The following is a 20,189-nucleotide window of genomic DNA, read 5'->3' on the forward strand; positions in this document are numbered from 1 at the left end:
CGTGGCTTGTTGAGTCCAGTAATGCATCCTCCTAATCTAGCATTGTTTTCTTTCTAGGAGCTGATATTCATGGAATATTCACGGAACTTAGTGTTGGACTTTCAAGATAATTTCTGTCAATTTGGTTGAAATGGGAAAGCTGAATTATTAAGGAGTAATGGCAGGCATTTCCATGCAAACTTGTTAAAACCTATGAATCAACAGAGAGATATTCAGGCCATCAACTTAAGGTGTATGATCACAAAACCTTATTTCTTTAAGAAAATGTACCAAAGTTATTTCTCTCTTTTTGGGATTGGAAAGTCAGCATTTCTTTCTGTAAAACCAATAAGAGTCTGACATTTTTCATAATTAGATCAGTGAAATTTCTGAGTACTACCAATGAGTTCAGCACAAGTCTGTTCATTTAGACATAAGGGAGCTTGAGCAGAACAGGAACTGGAGTCAAATCCATTAACCACAGAAGCAGAATTCTCTAACACAATCATAATTGATTGTCACATGCAAAAGTATAGTTCCCACTGCTATCTGTGATCTTGCCATTTGCTTGGAAAACTATCACCCTGATAATTTACAGTATCATTATATTAGTTTTAAACATGCAGATTTTTTGAGACCATTCACTGCTGCATACTGACCTTGCACTAAATTATTTGTAATTAAATAAATAGTTTTTATAGAAATAGAGGTCAAGCAATGACTTTGTAATGTAAACAAATAAATGCAATTAAATATAATAAAGGATAAATCAATATATACTTAACCAGTTTGATAATCAGTAAAGGCACAGTTTTTAAATAAGTAATTTTGTTGACCACATCCTTATTTTGCTCTTCATACTATTAACTTCCTATAGTCTAAACATTTCTCTTTATTCTATTTAGCTGTTCTATTTGTCATGAAAGATAAAGAAATCAGTGAAATACATGTTATTAGAAAAGGTGAAGAGGAAATTAAAAAGCTGGTAACTCTAAGAAACTTTTAACTCAAATCTCATCCATGCAGAGGCATAAATTGTGTTGTACTCTGTTTTTCTAAAGATAATTTTTAAAACATCTGCTTTGTATTTGCTATTTCAATAAATTGTCTGAAACATCTACAAAAGACCCTGTCTTTTTACATTATTTGAATTTGACATCTCTGTACATCGTTTATTATTTTACATTCTTAACTTCATTTGAAATGAATAATCGGTCATAGCCGACAAGATTACAGAATAATTCTCTTCAGTGCTGACCACCATCATGCCTTGATGCTACTGCAGGAGAAGGACTGCTAAATGGTCTAAACAAGAAGCATACACATGTATACATATGCATTCATATGCATGTAGGGTTATAAAACAGGCTTTGGACGTTCCTTGGTGTAACACAGTGGTGAAAGACTACCCTGACTTGTCAGGAATATGTTCCATTGACATTAACTAAGCTTTTAAAGTTTTACTCCTTTTCTTGTTGTAAGTATTGACTTGTTTAGAATGAATTAAGGCATTGGAACTCAGATCAAAGGCCCTTACTAATTTTCTTATTTATTACTGGGAGTCAAGAAATCTATCCTGTACAATTCCTACAAGGATGCAGACAGAGTCGGGACAGACAGGCAAGTGAGAAGTGGGAACTAATGAATATTGCTCTGGTGTCAGACAGGTAAAGTACTCCCCCCTTCCTGTTAATTCAATCTGAACAATGAAGAGAAAAACCCAACCCACCCTTGTCTTGTTTGACTTAGACATGAACCCTTGATAAGGCTCTGGAAAACAAGAAAGTTTGTAGTAGATTTTAGCTACCTTTGGCTGAGTAACTCGTATGTCATAAAAATATGAAAATAGTGGTGTACTTCTGCAACCAGTGTAGACTCGGCTTGATATGCTGTAGATAACAGAGAATGACTGAGATAAAGAATAATACAAAATTCTTACTTGAATATTACATACTTTACACTTCTCTACAGAAAGGATATCCCAGCAGGAAGGAGAAAGGTGGAGCACAATCCCTGTAGCATTTCTTGTTCTGCATTGTACAAAACTTTGTAGGGACACAGGAAGAGGATACGGAAGTCTCTACAGGAAAACGGAGAAAAGTTCAAACGTAAACAGCATCCAAAAAATTTACCAACAGTGTAAAAATGTTTAAAGCCACTCACATTATAGTTCTCTATACATCCTCATATATATGTATTTTTGCAATTTCTTAATAAGATCTTAATGTGAATTAAACAAGCCATATTCTGTGGACTAAAGTGAGTGACAATCTGGGAGAACATTCTTCTTGTAGCAGAATAAGCAAGTGTAGGACTAATAAATTTACACTGCAATCTCTATGAGACTTTGAAGAAACTTGGTATTAAAACATCATCCTAAAAACCACTTGCACAATAGATGCTCCATTGAAATCTCCTGAAGTCAAAGGAAACTTGCTGTAACCTCAACACCTTTTGAACATGGATGGGAAGCCTTTAGCAAAGCCCAAGAATGTGCTTAAATCTATTATTGCATGCAGCTGGAATGTGGATGAGAGCAGTCTGGAGCAGCTGCGCTTCACCAGATGATGCAAATGGTGGGCTACAGCCACATTAGCCATCCTCATAACATCATTGCTCACATTTGTTTTTGTCTTAAGCACAAAAGTGAGAGCCCATGGTTATCTCTTCAGGGTTTGTTTAAGAAGGGTGGGCTTAGACTTGTGTTTATGTCTGGATATCGGAAGCCTACTGTTTGTGTGAAAAAAGGTTTTAATGTAAATGTGGCAGCTGTTGATAGCAGCCAGATAACTGCACGTGACAAAAAGACAGGACAACATTTATACAACTCTAGTTTTTGCTGCATATTGGTAGTCTTAGAATGACAGCTATCACTAGTACATGGTAAAGGGGGAGCATACAGGCAAATGCACGTCAGATTTTCAACATACTTGTTGTGTATACTTAAGAGAGCTGTCCTGAACTAATACATAGCAAACTGGTATAAGAAAGATTCATGGACTGGGAATTTTTAGAATAAAATCCCACCATAGACATCTTTCCAACCCCGTTCCCTGATTTGTTTTGCCCAGCAAGAAGACAGCTGTTATGGCACACTTCACCAGCACAGACCAGGTGCTCCAAAACAGTGTATTAAATGTGTTCCTAGCAAACTGTTGTACATATGATCTACAGTCACATTATTCTAAGTAAACAATGTATCAGCCTATGATTAATCAGTATTCTGGGGTGGGGAGGAGGAGGTGAATAAGGGTAGGTTGGGTAGGGTTATAGAAATTCCAGGAAAGCTAAGTTAGGGTAGGAAAGGTTATATGACCTGTCTTGTCAACGCATCTGTAGTGAGCTGGGGTCACGTGTCCTGGGGATGTCTCCAGGTGGCTGAAGGGAGCTCAGAAAGCTGCCCTCCATTGTCCTGGTTTGATAACATTTTTACATGTGATTTGCCATAATGAGCAAGGAGGACCCAACTGTTAGAAAGTATGCAAACTAAGATATGAGCAGGGGTATGAGTAACACGACCTTTGCAGAACAGCAGAGAAAAGTCTGCTGGTTTCTTAAGACCTCATTTACAGTTCCCAAAAGCATGAAGGCTTGTTTGTATGCTAATTAATCATCACACGGTTTTATGGTCTCCGTGTTTTTACCAAAGGCAGTACTTTCTCTTTTCCTTGACAACTTCTGGTCATAGTTTAGGCCATTGACATCAGAACTAGGATGCATGTGGTTGGGCATAGATAAGGTGAATGGAGGTGCTTGGAGGTGAGTGGAGTGACAGAAGCATTGCTACAGCCTTATCCGACCTGCACTGCACTTGTTTTCAACAAGAGCATGGCTACCAGACCTACACCCCATCCTGTTCTCCAGTCTTGCATGATTTCTCCCCTTCTTCTTGAGCCATACTCCACAACAGTAGACAAGAAAATCCATATTTTAGCTGTACTGAAGGAAAAATATGAAGCTAAAGGGGTATCTGTGACTCCTACCTTGAAGAACCTCTTTGGGAAGCTGCAGAAGCTGGGAAGGCTTCCTATGGTTCCTGTGTGGAAAGCAGGGAGATGTGAGCACCTCCAGACTACTCATGGCAGGAACCTAACTACATTCTTTTAAATGTTTTTCTATCCTTTATTGCACATCAAGAAAAATGAGTGTACAAGGACATGTAGGGTAGAAGTATTAACACATGCTCATTTTTTAAATTGTTTTGTGTAATGTGACTGAAAAAATTTCATTTGCTTGCAAGCAATATTATGCTTATGCTAATGGAAATCACGTCCCATAAGAAACATGTAATGTATATACTTCATGGTCTGCACCAGTGTCTGGCTAGGGGATAATTTTGGCTGTAAAAACTCAAAGATATTTGGAAGATTTATTTGCTTTTCTGAAGCGTCTTTTCTATGAGTTTTATAATTGTGGTGATTGAGTTTGAGAACAGGGAAGGCTTTAAAACAATGTTGATTACTTTATTAGAAAATGCACATGACCAAGACCATGGATAGTTAACTTTGTTACTACAAACATGACAATACAATCATTGGAACATCATCATCAAACACGCGGTAATCAAAAGAGAAACAAACACTGTCACTTGCACCTGACTGAACACTGTTGAGGAGAAATGTCTCCCCAGGCATGGGCCGTACAAGGAAACACAAAAGTTTATAAGGTCACATATTGAAGACAAAATCTGCACATCATTTGCCATCAAAAGCTTTCAGAATTAGTGTGGGCTGAACAGAAGCAGCAGTGAGTTGTGTTCCTCTGGATCAAAACCGCTGAAGAACAGTAAAAGCTGTTCAATTATATTCAGGTGCTATGGTGATACTGGGCAGCAGCAATGCCTTGGTTAAGTTATATTTAGAAATTAAGTTAGAGTAAAATAGACAGATGGAAGACAGAAGAAAAAAAGGGATAAAATACAACTAAACTTTTAGCTCAGACCTTTAGTTAATTAGTCTGGGAAAAAACCTGCAGTAGAACATATTGAAAGATTTAAGAGACACACAGTGACCTCGCAATTAGTTAATCTCTGCAGCCAGATTTGACCATGGGGATATTCAGAGATTCATGGAATCCTCTTTCCCTGTTTTCAGGGACTGCTGACTTAGGTGCCATGGACTCCTCCAACACACCACGGCATGACATTCCTGAAATGACAAAAAATCACAGGCAATTACATTGCACACAGGAGGTAATTCCATATAAATCTTTCACTAAGAAAGCAAACCTAATGAAATAGCAGATGTGATGCTTTTAATCTAAACATGTTGGGTCATGTGCTCTCTTCCACGGCAACATACAGGGAACACAAAACATTCAGGGAAGAAAAAATGTGCCAGAGGAAAAGGAATGTAAAAGCAGTAATTTCCCCAAACGCTCCTTCCTGATCCAGCACCACAGCCTTCTTGGGCTGGGTAGAGAACAGGACGAACACCTCAGGGTCTCAAAACATCATTCTCTGAAGACCGAAGGCAGACTTCTAATTGCAGCCCAGCAGAAATGCTCATTCACAGCCTCTGCCATGAGGGACTGGAAGGTGCTCCCAGAGGAAGCAGAAGTCCCCAGGGACTCCTTGGTCGAGGTCTGCACAGGATATTTGCTTCATTGTGTGAAGAAGCATTTAGCCTGTCTCCTGCCACTGACAGGAAACTTTTTAGGTTGAAACTTGCAGAATTTGCTCCAGAAAATGTGGCACGAGATTTTTGGTGTAGGGAATCTGCTTTGGCAGGGGGGTTGGACTCAATGATCTCTGGAGGTCCCTTCCAACCCCTACAATTCTGTGATTCTGTGATTCTGCGATTTTCAACCATTTGATGCTGACATGCAATTGTGTTTTTTTCCCCTCTAATCAGATCCAATTTTCAACAGCACGCAGTTTTGTCATTGTCTGCTGTTTAACCCTTTTCTAAAGCTTGCAGTTTTACCTAAGACAGCTCAGCAAAGCCCTGGAAGAAAGAACATTTGAAGGGGAACAATGTAAGTCCATTCTTTTGAGTTTCCAAGGGCTTACAGTCAGCATTACACCCTGGAGGTAGCGCTGTACAGTACTGCAGACAGTGCTCTGCTTGCCAGTGAAGCTGTCTGGAAGATGAGATAAAACCGAGGACCTGGCCATTCTGTGAGCAGAATGGATCCTCTGGGACTTTTTGCAGTATTGAAGTTGTTGGCTCTGAAGCCTGTGTTTGTCCAGCTACGGGGAAGTGTGAAAGAGGAAAGCCAAACCTGCAGGAAGAACGTTCATCAATACTGATGCAACATTTGTAAGGCGTATAAACAGAGTGTTGTGAAGGGCAATCCGAAATCCTGCACAAATTAGGCTGTTGTTCCAACTCTGGTGATCCATTTCTGTACACTCGCTTTCCAAAACCCCCTGGGAATCTCCTTGAAACTGGGCAGGTGGTTCCTCAAGCCAGAACTATGAGGAAATAAGCAAGAACGGTCACTACTGTTTCTGCCTCACAACTTGTGGTGCTATCAGAAACGCAGATATAAATCTGAAAGCTCTTCACAGAGCCTGCAATCCGGAAAAAAACACAAAGTATTTAGAGAGGGCAACATAATATATACGTGCATTGAATACACTTGCAGTTAAATTAGTAAATGAAATGACCATTATTTCCATCTACTTTCAACTTCATTTTTGATAATTACACACAATTGTAAACACAGATGTACTTTCAAAGAAAAAGGTGCGCTGCAAAGTGACCTTGTAATTACTTAGATTAAACTAATGTGGGCTCAAGACTGAGCGAATTTACACTAAAGCCTTGGCCAACACAGACATGAAACTCAGCCTGAAGAGCTTAAATGGAGCTCTACAGAGCAGCAAATCTGCCTATATTTTTTTCTTTCTTTGCTTTAGATAGGTTAATTATAGAAGCACATGAGATTTGTGAACAGTGTAAAAATACAGCAGAAATGACCTGAAAGGACCGAAAAAGCCTGGTTTCTTAATTGATGTAATCTAATGAAAATGAGGCAGAATTGCAGTCACTGTGCTTAGGAATGCTTTGGGGCATATTTTTTTCTGCAAAAAGCCAGCTTTATAAACAAGGGCTCCTTCGCAGACTGTACAATTGCAGGATGAACAGACCACAGGGACAGCTTGGGTCCACATGTTTGTTCAGGGCTGATCTGAACCCATCAAATTAGGACCCTGAGCTGTGGTGCTGTGCCTTCCTAGAGGAAGAAGAGCTATCTCCAGCCACTCCTCACTCCTTCTGAGTGTGACAGCTGTTGTCTGGACCAACTTTGAGTGACAAATAACAGTTGTGATGTTAAACCCCCAAATCTTCACAGCTTGAAGAATTCTAAAGCTCTTCAGGCTTTAGAATTGACAGTTGTAATATGTGCTGATGGGTGGCATAGGCAGAAACAAGTTGACCGGAGTCCCTACCAAACACATAACTAGCATTTTTATGACTACATCAACCAACAGGCTTCCTGAATGGAACTGCTTTTGTAGAACAAAAGAGCTCCTACACAGTACAAACCTGCAATTTTCTTCATTCATCATCTTGTATTCTCACATCAGCCAATTCTTAAGGACAGCCATAAGTCTGCATTAATTGAGCTAGGCAGGTATCATGGATGAGAGAATTTTAATAGCAACTCTGTAAAACAGTATTTTTATCAAGTGCATAGATGCAGCTTCAAAAAAATATTTTCCAGATGACATCCATATTACAAGAATCAGTAGCCAAAAAGTTCACATCTTCTTCCACCTTCAGCAGAGCTTTCTGAATTCTTCATGTTTCCAGCATATCCCAGTGGCTTCTTTCAGTTGAACAGCATCCTCACTTTCCTCACCATCCCCCGGGTGGTACAAAGCTCTCAGATGGTTCCTGCCTAGCCCTGAGCATGGCACCTTCATTTGTGTCTCAGCTTCTCTACGTGGACAAAGAGGGACGAGTGCTGCAGACAGATTCCTAGGGCTCACAGTAAATAAAAAGAACATGTTTATTTGTCAGCTTTCTTTTTAGGGACATAACATTATTTCTGTAAAAGAAAAGAAGTCACTGACTTGGTTTGAAGAAGTAATACCGGCTGTGAGAGTTTATTATCTTGGATCTCCACACCGCCAGTACTGGCCAAAGAAACTTCAAAATGTCTCTGCTTCTTCTCTGATTCACAATATCAGTGAAGGATGAATGCAGAAGATGAAGGTAGGCACCCCCAGCTGTCCGTCCAGCACTGAGTTATTGGTGCTGTGAAAGCCTCTTTGGCTGCCTTGCTGATGGAAATCGGGTCTGCAGTTGCACTCCCCAAAGGAAGGTTGATTCCTGTACCCTGATGACCTCAACACCTAATGCAAGGACTTAGTCCATTGCATGTTTTAATCTAGGTAATGTGCTCCCTAAAGTTAAATGTTCTAATGTTTCTTTGGGAAACACGAAGCGAGCAGATTCCACATCTGTAGTCTAAGATTCAGAGTGACATCTAAAAGGGCATTATTTAAAGAAAATCATAAAGCAACATCATATGGTGTGCTGGTAGGATGTTATGCTTGGTCCCCCATGCCATGTTAGAAGACAAGAAGGGAGAACCCACCAACTTCCCTAGAGCCCATTTGCTCTCTGCCAGCTGTTGGAGTGCTGTTGACTCATGACTAGTGGCCAACAGTGGCAGTCCTTGTTAGTTTCATCAGAACATGGAGCATACTTTTGTTCCCAGTGACACTGTCTGTAACATCGCCACAGGGCAGTAAAAAATCAGCATAGCTTCTGTGTTGTTTCATGTTGAGAACATTTTTGAGCTGTGATTAGTGTTTGAATGATAAATGGTGTAACTGTTAAAGAACAGCGTAGTACTTACTGATGGTAACACATTCTGTATTTAGTAGCATCACTGCATTTTACACCCTGCAGTCAGAAAGCATGTCCCTCATTTGGAGAATTTCCATATAAATTTAGAAACGGACAGTGTAATCATAGAATCAATAAATCTCCTAAGTTTGGAAAAGAGCACTTACATCATCCAGACCAACCATCAGCCCATCCCCACCATGCCCACTAACCATGTCCCTCAGTGCCATGTCTACACTGGTCTTGAGCCCCTCCAGGGTCCACCACCCTCCCTGGGCAGCCTATTCCAATCCCTGAACCTTCCCTGATGCTATATGAGGCCATTCCCTTTTGTTCTATCACTGTTACGTGGCAGAAAAGGCTGACCGCCGTCTCACCATAACCTCCTTTCAGATCGCTGTTGAGGGCAATCAACTCTCCCCTGAGCCTCCTCTTCTCCAGACCAAACTAGTTCCCCAGTTCCCTCAGCCGCTCCCATCAGACTTGTGCTCCAGACACCTCACAGCTGTGTCGCCCTTCTCTGGACAACACTTCAGGGCCTCCTTGTTTTTCTTGCACTGAGGAACCCAGAATTGAACGCAGCATTCAATAATGCAGATATACGAGATAGGAGAGAAGCCACATAAAGATATAAACGCCTTGGGCAACACGTTCATTCTAACAAATCCAAACACACGGTTGAGAACCGAGGTCTGAAAGTCACCGGTCAAAGCTTAAATCCCGCTCAGTGCCTTTCTGCTGGTCTGTGCTATCTGAAGCGGGAACGCTCTGCTCAGATTCGATGATTTGAGCAGCGCTTGACTTTTAGCGCGTACTTTTCCTCGATTTTACGCCACATCGTTCTGCCGCCTTCTGTTCTTCAGTACCAATTTGAAGTCCACCCCGGGGATATCCACGCACGGCCCCGAGCTCCGCATCCGGACACCGCGATGCCACCTGCGGGGCCGCTCCGGGGCCGACCCCCGCCGCCGGGCCGGGCCGAGGCTCCTCCCCGGGGGTGTAGCACAGGAAGAGGTGGAGGTCGGGGGAGCTCCTCGTGAGTGCTCGGAGTTCCCGTTAGTGCCGTGCTATGCGTGTGTCTTATGTTACAGCCATGCCGCACATCAGTGGCCAGAGCGAGGGGAGAGGGGAGGAAAAGCCTGTTTACACAGACTGCAAACCGCCTGGGGAATAATGCAGGAAAGGAAGTGAGCCGGCTCTCTGTCTGACTGCTCCGACTTCCTGCTCACACAGACACACACACACACACACACACCCCGACCGAAAAAAAAAAAAAAAAAAAACGGGGAAAAAAATCAGGATCTCATTACAACAGCAACAGAGCGTTTGCAGAAGGCTGTCAGCATGGGAAAGCGGGGGGTTTTACCCGGCTCCCTCTGAACACCGCGAGGCAGCGGGAGGGACCCGCACGCTCTGGGTAGGTACAGCGCCGCAGCGCCGGGACAACAACCGCAAAGTTTCGGGGGTCTGCGGGGAGAGCGCGGGTCCGGGCGGAGGGCGGGAGGGGGCGGCGAGGAGCCCCGCGCGGATCGGGCTGCTGCCCAGGGTCGAGCGCTGTGAGTGAGGGGAGCGGGGAGCGCCGCCTCGGGGGCTCCGCGGAGCCGGAGGCTGTCCCGGGGGTAGGCGAGCCCCGAGCTCCCCGCGGCTCATCGCGTCCCCCCGGCCTCACGGCTCGGCTCCCCCAGGCAGCGTCGCGCTGGCGGCGGCGGGGCGGTGTCACGGCGGATATGGGGCGCCGGAGGGGTCCCCCGGAGCCTCCGCGAGGGCGAAGGAGGCCGGAGGGGGGATTGGGGGGGGGAAAAAGGCTGCAGCGGGAACTGCACGAGGGGCTTTAAAAAAAAAAAAAGTGTCGGGAGAGTTTCTGGCTCGTCTGGAAACAGCAAGACTAATTGCCATGCGCTTCCGGTTTGAAACTGGCAGCAGACAACATCTTGAAAATGAGTCACTGCTGCTCACAAAGAAACTCTGTGGTTTTCTTCCTCTCAGGTTTATGTATTTGCTCTTTTTACAGTTTCCTTTGTAGTCCTCTGCGTTCTGCCGGCCCTCCCCCTCCCGCTCTGTCCCGAGACCCCTTGGCTGCCGTCGGTAGTTTCCACCACCAGCCTAAAAACACTGCTAATGTTTGTGAGGAGAAAAAGAGAGAGAGAGAGAGAAAGGGAGAGAAAGTGGAGAGTTGTTTTTGGATCTGGCTGTGCTGAAGGTTAGAGGGACTCTGATGCTGCAGGGGGAAAAAGTTCCCTGAATTTTCCACTGGCTGCAGGAAGAGAGCCCATTTAGTCATGGCTAAGTAATGTCTGCACACACACCAACTAATCTCATTAGGAGTTTCCGTTCCCTAACACAGGAGGGTTTTGTGAAGCCCTGACAGCCCTTCTAGCGTTGCAGTTGAAAGGGAGACAAGTTACATCTTTATTTACTTAGGGGCGCAGTGCTGAGACAAGTATGCACGGTGCGGCGTCTTTTCAGTCATGGGGATTTGAAAAGTCAGTGGTTGCGTCCCATTTCAAGCAGAAGGTTGTGGTTCGTGTTGTATTTTGCTCTTACAGACTTCCCGATCAGTTTGGATTGGATGCGATGCAGTAAATGCTTGCAGAAGGTGTAGTGCAAGAAGTGGGATCCATGCAATGCAGCTCAAGGCAGACACACTCTGCATCCATGACAGTCAGTGTGGTTGCGCTGTGAAAAGACACTCCTGTGCCCAGGTGCTGAGGCCTGAGCACGTCTGAACTGAGCATTCAGTCCTATAAGATCACCCTATGGGCACTTTGCATGTTGCATTGTCAGGCTGTATTTATTTTGTACACATCGCTTTTGAGTCGGTGCTTTGCGTAATTAGTTTGTGGTCATTTATTTCCATGGTAGTTATGAAAAAGTGCCTGTGTTCAGAATTAGAAAGGATTTTGGTATGTCCCAGTGATCTTCAGTTTTAGCCTTTCGGGGGGGTGGGGAATGGTCTGGAGCAAACAGAAAATGGAGTCTCGCTTGTGTTTTTTTTTCCTTCATGTCCAAAAAATGTGACTAAAATTGCAAGTAATAGGAAATAATACTCAACTACTTAATTGAATTATCATGTGATACCATTAAACCTAGCAAGTGTTGTGCGAAGAAGCCGTGGCTGGATGGAGGATAATTGCTGTGCACCACGTGTTTACCTTTGAGGATCTTCAGTGTTTCCTGTACTTTCTGTATCCAAGCTGCACAAAACAGTTCTTCATTACTGTTGCTATACGGAGCAGTTCTATTAGTAGATTGGTGTCACAGCCTTCAGACTTGGATGGCTCTTGGTTTCATGGTTAAGCAGGGAAAAATTTAAAAAGAATACATGAAACAGAAAACGCCTAAACTCTTCCAGGTGAATGCAGTCATTGGGTAGTGAGGGCTGTGTTCTGGGTTTTTTTTGTTTGTTTGTTAATTTCTTCTGTAAGGTTTTTGAGAGGGAGAGAGGAGCATTAATGGGCAGAATATTAAAAGTAATTTTGGGATATGTGATGGAGCAGTCAGCAGACAGCACCAAGACTTCTAGTGAAGAGGCTTTCCTTGAAATACTGCCTCTGTAATAGGCATGTTTATTGTCCACTGCTGTGTTAAATGCTGGTGGGATTTCTGTGTGCCGTCTGCTGAATCAGTGTGGATGAACCACTCACATTTGTCCAGACAGATAGGAAATTTATGTAGTGTTCATATACAGTATTCACTCAGCATACGTTCTGTTCAGAAGAGAAAAAAATCCCAATATCCAATAGAACATGATGGTTTTTGACTCAAATAATTCAAGTGCCGTAGAAGTTTTTCACTAAAAGTATGATTTTATTCTTTCCCTGTTTTAATTTATGAAGTCTATCATGTGTGAAAGGATTACATGCTGCTGGCTTAGGGGTGAGATAGGGGTGTCATAATTGCTTATATCTCAGTTTTCTCATCACCTCTGTGAGTTGTTCCTAAGAATAAAAACTGACAGGCCTTTATCGTTTTAGATACCACCAACTCTTATATGCAGCAGCTAAAACAGGCGCAGGGGGAGAAACTCAGCACAGCTTTCCTTGTAACTGTGTTTACAAAACACAACGCACACGGATGCTTTCATATGCAGGAATAAAACTTTGCCTTTACCTATGATCAATTCTCACTGCTTACTGGTGTCCCTATTACTTAATATTTTGTTCAGCTTAAATCATAAAAACAAATCAAGTGTCTCACTCTGAAGGCCAAAGAATTCCCCTTTGCTGTGTTCTAGGTCTGATGGTCTAAACTTCACTTTCTTATAACGTTGTTCTTGGGACAGAAGCCAACTTCAGGGTGTGTTACAGTCAAGGTATTCCTGTAGGAAAGTATTACTGATGGAGTGACAGTATGACAGAAGCTGAAACTTGCTTTCATTAACAAATCTGTTTCAGAGGACTTGCTGTAGAAGGGAGGTCTCCTGGCAGGTTCACCAAGGTGCACTGGAGCTCAAGGCTTGCCCTGCAGGCCATACTCTTACATGTACTCATAGTGCTTATGGACACAGGGTTTCCGCAGCTGCATAACGAATGTGAATCTTAGCTTTAGGAGTGCAATTACATGACATTAAGTTGCTTCAGCAAATCAAAGGAAAAAAGTAATGTTGAAATGAAAAGACATTTGGCCACTGAAGATTGGAGAGAGTGGAATGGGACTGGGAGAACCAACGTCTGGCTGTCTGTGATGTGTGTATATGGTGCACCATGGTGACCTCGTGCAAAGTCTGTATGTTCGTGTGGTTGCAGTTATCTCTGTTTGGTGGCTCCAGTATGCAGTGCGTCCAAAGGCAGCTTTTTGCATCCCTCGTAGAGCTGTGAGTCTGATTACAGGAAGGGACACTGATTATAGGATGTGTCGAGCCCGGGCTGGTTTCAAAGGGTGCTGTTGGTTTTGAGCTGCTGTCTTTGTAACCACACCCAATGGTTCCTGCAGAGGCTGTCACTTCTGGGCCCTTGGAAGCCATCCTGTGCCGTACATGCGAGGGGTGATTCGTCACGACTCTCCCCTCCGTGCTGTCCGCAAGAGGGAATCTTGCAGTCTTGAATCATGAGGCAGATGTTTACTTGGTGTGTGGCTTCTGAAGTGAATCAACTAATATTCTGGAAGCTGTTGAGAGCTCTTGAAAGACTGAATGTATCTGTTCTCATGTTGAAGTGTTTTGTTGAGTAAGGAATGATTAAAGAGTTAGTCATGATTTTCAGGAGAATGTCAAGGTGTGGGTACAGGAAGGCCAGCTCGCTGCTCTGCAAGGCGCCAGGCCACGTGTCTGCAGACAAAGCAGATGGAGTACAGAGTGCTCCCGTCTCTGTGCTCCCTGCAAAGAAAGTACACCATTGTCTTTACACCTTTTGTAAGCTGCTTGTGGATTTAGATATACCAGCAATCAGACCACAGTTCAGGTTCTGAAGGGTTTGCTTTTAAGAGTGGATTTTAACCCACGAGCTTTTGGAGGGAGAGTTGCTTCCTTTCTAATAGCAAAAACTAAACAAAATTCCTGCTGTAAGCGTTGGCACAGAAATATATTGATATGAAAATATCACATGCCAGTTAATTCAGCACCGATTGGTAACTCTGCAGGCATTCTGCATGTTTAATTTTACATGGATACTGTGGTGGTTTCTGCAATACCAAAAAGTGCTCTGGAACTGCCGGTGTGTCTGATCAATGTAATTCATGGTCACTATCTCACAGGTTACTGAATATTCAGGTCATTATTTCAAGTTGTATTATACTTACGAACACTGCACCGAATTCTGTAGTGCCATTAGCAAATGCAGCTCCACTGAAACTTTTTCTCTTCTCTGGCGTTACGGTTAGCAGCACCACCTCTGCCTTTGCCCTGTGGCAACCGTTGTGGTGGTTTGGGGATCTGCAGTTGTCTTTGAGCAGTGGTGTGGGGCAGTCTGTAGCAATGCCTTGGTGCCTGCATTCTGCCCCTCCTTTGGGAGGAGTCTGCTGATGCCTACATGCATGAACTGCGTGTTGGAAACTGCTCACCTGCAGGGATCACACCTATGAACTTCCAAGATGAATGTCTATAAACCATGTGAAGAAAGTTTCCTAAACTCTGTCACATTCTCTTCCTACATGTGGGGAGTTAGATACAGCTTAGACCATTCAGGAGAAGAATTTCTGTAGGAAGCCACAGGCTGTGTTTTGGTTCTTTAAAGCACTTAGATGTGTCTTTATTTTTGAGTGTGTCAGTGCTTCCGTGAATGCGCGTTGCAAGCATTGATATGCATTGCTAAGCTGGGCCTTGAGTGTCACTAGGGCATTAGTGTTTGGTTCCTGCTAGCTTTGTGCCATTTGCCTGCTCTGAGCAAGTCCTTCTGCTCTGTCATAGCCTTGCTTTAAATTTGGCAGTGTCTACATGTACTAAGCATGCAAATGATGCTGCCTGCTCTGTGAGATTTCCCCCAGACTCATTTCAGAATCATTTAAGTCATGTCTGAGTCTCTGCTTGCCAATTTACTCTGCTGTCATTGAAGACTGAAAATGTAGCTGGGATAATCTTATACTGATTACTACACATATTTGCAAATAACACTTAGTTTCTTCAGCTTTAAAGGATACTTTTTATATTTTAAATCTTGTGGATGCTAACTGAATCAGTGGTGTGGGGTGCAATTTTTCCTCTTCTCATTCTCTCCCTATTTTAACTGTCTTTAAATTATATAGTGAATCATTTGATTGTAATTTTTTTGATTCTTACCAGTCATTCCAAATTGGTAAGGGCTTTCTAAGCACTAACCTAAGTATTAAATCCTGATAGTGTGATTTTACCAGATGGGTCTTCCTCCAAAAATGCTGGTGAAGCAAAGAAATCCGTGTAAAATAACACTTCTGCAGTTGTACCGATAAGAATAGACTTGTGTTATAGAACTCATGGAATCACAGAATGGCCTGGGTTGAAAAGGACCACAATGATCATTTAGTTTCAACCCCCTTGCTATATACAGGCTTGCCAACCACCAGACCAGGCTGCCCAGAGCCACATCCAGCCTGGCCTTGAATGCCTCCAGGGATGGGGCATCCACAGCCTCCTTGGGCAACCTGTTCCAGTGCTTCAACACATGTAAAGAACTCATCTAAAGAATCAAAATGTCTACAGTTGAATGTCCTCCTGTATGTTTCCCTCTGTCATCTTGCAGAACAGTTTACAGCTCATCTGGAAAACATTTCTATTACACACCCATTTGCCTCTAATGTGGTGACAGCACCTCTTCACTGTGTCTCTGTCTCCCTCTTTGTCTTTTTTTTTGTAGCAAATTGAACAGATATATTTTACTGTGAGCTTTTGGGGAAGGATGCTAATGAGAGTTATAGTTGTAAATGCTTATCTTGTGGTAACGTTGAGTGGCCTCTGTTGTATCAAGACATGGTACAGCATAAACAAGAAGTTTAGAGACTCGAGCACTACTGTTATCTCTTCTCAGCAATTTACGGTAATTCACGAGAAGAAATAATCTTTAAAAAGCACTTTAAGAGCAGATTCCTATTGGTGCTGTTAGCAATATCTGGAGAAAGTTGTCTATGTTCAGAGCATTTCTTTTGTGATATGCTAATATGGCTGAGATGGGAATTGGGTAACATAGAAGCCCATGAAGCCTGGTGACTCAGCCAGCGTGGTTTGGTGCACTCTGCAGGTGTCATGTGGGGCTGGTACAGGCAGTGTGCCTGTCCTGCCCTCCTTGTTCCCAACAGCACTTTCATTTGGAGGCTCTCTGGTGCACATACGTCCACCAAAGAGTATCAAAGCTGGACTGGTTCCTGCTCTTTCCTGGGAGCGGGATGCATTAAAACAGGTGCAGTCTGGTCCAAATTGAGGAGGGGGGATATCGTCTTTATTTAAATGTGAGCTCTCATCCTGGAATCAGTGTGCAGGTCAAAATCGTGGCTGTTGTTGGTTCTCCAGAGCAGCAGAGACACAAACAGACCAGTTGGTTTATTGATGTCATTTCTAAACACAGGCACTCTAGGCTGTCCTTCTGAAGTTTGCTGTAGTTATTGAAATACTCTCTTGTTTCCCTCTCTCCTTCATAGCTTGCCACACCATGGCAGTTAGTTCAGATAGACAGGACATGGACAGTACAGGAGGCCAGCAGTGAAACCTTCTGTTGGCTGACATCTCATGTATTCTAAGGTACATTCTGTTGGGTATTCCAGTGGCTGATGGGTGATGATAGGGGAAGTGTGTGGGTGTGACCTTCAAGTTCTTGCTGGTGTTCTAGACAAGTGAGTAATCTTAGAAGCTAAAATAGTCTTTCAATTGGGTTTCAGTTTAGCTTAGCGCGTGGTAAACATGCATAACAGAATTTTGATTAGCACTGAGAAGGGAGGAGAATACCAGATTGTTGAGATTTTGACATGTAAGAGAAATTCTTAATTTGTATTCTCATTATGAGACCTTTCAGAATTAATACCACTTAAAATGAAAAATAATAAGCCTTTACTGGCATTGCAACTAGTTGCTCGTTAGTTATGATTAAGGAACTTGCACTGTGGCTCGTGCTCTGTGAACTGTTAAGATAGTGCTATTTGGAAAGGGATTGTCTGGGTGAAATGTCTGTATATGCACATATGTTACCATCTGCCCAGTTGCATGACACCACTTCCAGTATAATGCTGTGACTGAATCCTCTTGCAATGTGAGAATGTATGGGCGAGCTGGTTATGTTACTGACTAGTTCAGTGACTCTTGTGCTAATCCTGTGTGTTCTGACAACTCAGTGCACATAGGAAGTGGAGCTCTGGCTGTAACCTTGCTGAGTTGCGGGTCTTGCAGAGATGTCCAGCTGCCTCAGTGAGCCTGAGCAGAGCTTGCATTTCCTTTCATTTTGACCAGCCTCCCCTGTCAGCACAGCATTATGACATGCTTGTCCAAATGTCAGAAAAATCCATTAATAGGGGAAGATGATTTTAAAAAACTGAAATATAAAATCTTTTAAAAGCACCGTTTGATCCAGCTGATAATATTAATACACCATCTAATATGTTACAGCCACTATAACTCACAGAGCATTTGGTCTGCTGTTGGAGCACTGGAAATTTTGGTACTTTGGTTTAAGATAGGAGTACTGACAAGGAAAAAGCATTTAGGAATGATCATGGCTTGGGATGTCAAGTAGACTTCTGGGATAGCTGCTGTTCCCGAAGGCTGCATCATCTTAGGGACATGGTTAGTGGGCATGGTGCTGGTGGGCTGACAGTTGGACGAGGTGCTCTAGTAGTCTTTTCCAGTCTTAGTGATATTATGATTCTATCAGCCCTCTTGTTTTAGCTGTTTTTTGTTGCTGTTTTTCATTGTTTCTCTGTACGTATTGTCTCTGAATTTATCAAAGAGACTTCAGAAATTTTATATTGGACAGTCCAGTAACCGTGGGCTGCATCTTACCAATTTCAGCAGAAATCTAAGAGGAAGTCCTGTGGGGAAAATAAACACATAGAGCTGGCTTTGGAACCAGAAGTCCCTCTGATTGCAGCGTAGTGTGTTGCCAGCATGCCACAGATGTGCGCCACATGAGGAGACAGAAAGCAATGCGAGGAGCCTGCACTCATTTTACATCTTTCCCAAGGTGCATGGCTGGGGCCACTGTAGATTTATGTTGTTCTGTTTTTGGCTAGCTTCACAAATAGTTGAGCAGGTTGTTTTTCAAGCCTTTCATTGGGAGGCTGCTAGCCTAGCAGTATTTCCTCCTGCTGTGGGCTTCTGCTCAGTCTGATTCAAATAGTTTCTTGCATCCTTATGTAAGGAACTGGAGAACTGCATCCTTGTGGAGACTCTGCAAACAGCCCTGTTTTAGGGGCGGCATCATCACACCTCCTTGGCAGGCGACCAGTCCTTCCTGGTATTATTGTGTAGGCAGTGGAACTGAACTCCTTTGGATGCCCGCCTCAGCTTCCTTTGATTAATTAAGAAAACGAAAAACTGAAAACACTGTATTTCCAAATATGCCTACTAGAACCATTTCTAGATGTGTGTTACGACACCAGTGCTTTCTTTTCTGCAGTGTCACTTATGTTAGCATGTTGTATTTTGCTGGGTCTCGCTGCTGTCTCTTGTGTTGCTCTTAGCTGCAGGACTCTGTTTATTTTTTTAAAATGTACTGAGGATGTAGCAGTGGGAATTCTTGCTTGAGTAGGAGACCCCATAACTTGCTACACTTTGCTGTCAATAATCTCTTAAACTATCACATAGAAAGGACTATTACACAGGAGTGGTAGAGCAGGCATAGCTTGTATGGCTTTGCTGAGGACATCACCAGCAAAACCCTTTGCTTTTCTGGCACATTAGACCAGTTTGGATTGATGTGGCAGTATTACTGTAGTGCAGATCGGAACTTCTGTGCTGGGGCACTCTCCAACTTTTTCTAACGTTTCCACTGGGTGGTGCTGCAGGAATTCCTATTTTTTTTTTTCCTTTTTTTTTCAGTTGAATCTGCATTTCCCAGAAAGACGCCTCTAAAGTATAATAGGAGGAAGTCCTGATTTAGAAAGTTTTTGCAGTTTCAACACAATAGATGAACTTAGAGGATGCTCTGGCAGGAAATGTCCTGGTTGCTGGATGTGGAAAATTGACCAGCGCTCTGTCTCATGCACCCAGCCAGGTCCCTCAAGTGCCTTGGATGCAGATCATACTTTTGGTTTGATTTATTAACCTTTAACAGAGAAAGTTCTGCATCATGTTAAAACAGGTATATTTACACACTTAGATGTGAGCTTATTTTTTCCAGGCCAATTAAATTAGCAGCAGGATCTCCTTGGATGATGAATAGTTGAAAACTTCCTAAGTAAACAAACCGATATTTGTTTTTCCTCCTTTCTGGCAGAATCATCGACTTTTCACCAACCACATCCTATTTATCACTCTGGAGGCATCTCTGTTGAGAAACAAAGTGCGAGGACTGACTCAGGCTTTTGCCTTGTGCTTTCAAATGTTTCTTAGCAGAAGTTTGGACAGACTTGGCAGCGCTCTGTAACCTCCCATGGTATATGTGTTGCTCTGCAGACTGATCTTCAATGGATTCTTGATTTCTTGATTATTCTGGGCTTGTTCAGACTGGAGAAAAGAAAGCTGTGGGGTGACCTAATTGCAGGTACCTTTCAGTACCTAAAGGGAGCCTATAAAGAGGAGGGGAGTGAACTCTTAGAAAGGGTAGATAGAAGCGGGGCAAGGGGAAATGGTTTTAAGTCAAAGGAGGGAAAATTCAGGTTGGATGTCAAGGGGAAGTTCTTTACAGAGAGAATGGTGAGGTGCTGGAACAGGCTGCCCAGAGAGGTTATGGAAGCCCTGTCCCTGGAGGTGTTCAAGGCCGGGTTGGATGGGGCCCTAGGCAGCCTGGTCTGGTATTAAATGGGGAGGTTGGTGGCCCTTTTCCTTTCTCTTTTTTTTTTTTTTTTTTTTTT

The 20,189-nt window shown here is 43.1% G+C and overlaps 2 protein-coding genes across 2 annotated transcripts in view; one reads left to right on the forward strand and one right to left on the reverse strand.

Annotated features, from left to right (window-relative positions):
- Window positions 1–10,433, reverse strand: part of LTA4H (leukotriene A4 hydrolase) — a 56,636-nt gene extending 46,203 nt beyond the window's left edge. The window contains exon 1 of the mRNA XM_042815889.1: window positions 10,150–10,433. Coding sequence (XP_042671823.1) covers window positions 10,150–10,433 — 284 coding nt within the window. The remainder of the gene's footprint in view (window positions 1–10,149) is intronic.
- Window positions 9,809–20,189, forward strand: part of ELK3 (ETS transcription factor ELK3) — a 31,244-nt gene continuing 20,863 nt past the window's right edge. The window contains exon 1 of the mRNA XM_042816288.1: window positions 9,809–10,200. The gene's annotated coding sequence lies outside the window, so the exon portion shown is untranslated. The remainder of the gene's footprint in view (window positions 10,201–20,189) is intronic.

Source organism: Centrocercus urophasianus, unplaced genomic scaffold (assembly GCF_019232065.1).
Source record: "Centrocercus urophasianus isolate 14NV4802_14NV808 unplaced genomic scaffold, USGS_Curo_1.0 seq_15, whole genome shotgun sequence".
NCBI lineage: Eukaryota > Metazoa > Chordata > Aves > Galliformes > Phasianidae > Centrocercus > Centrocercus urophasianus.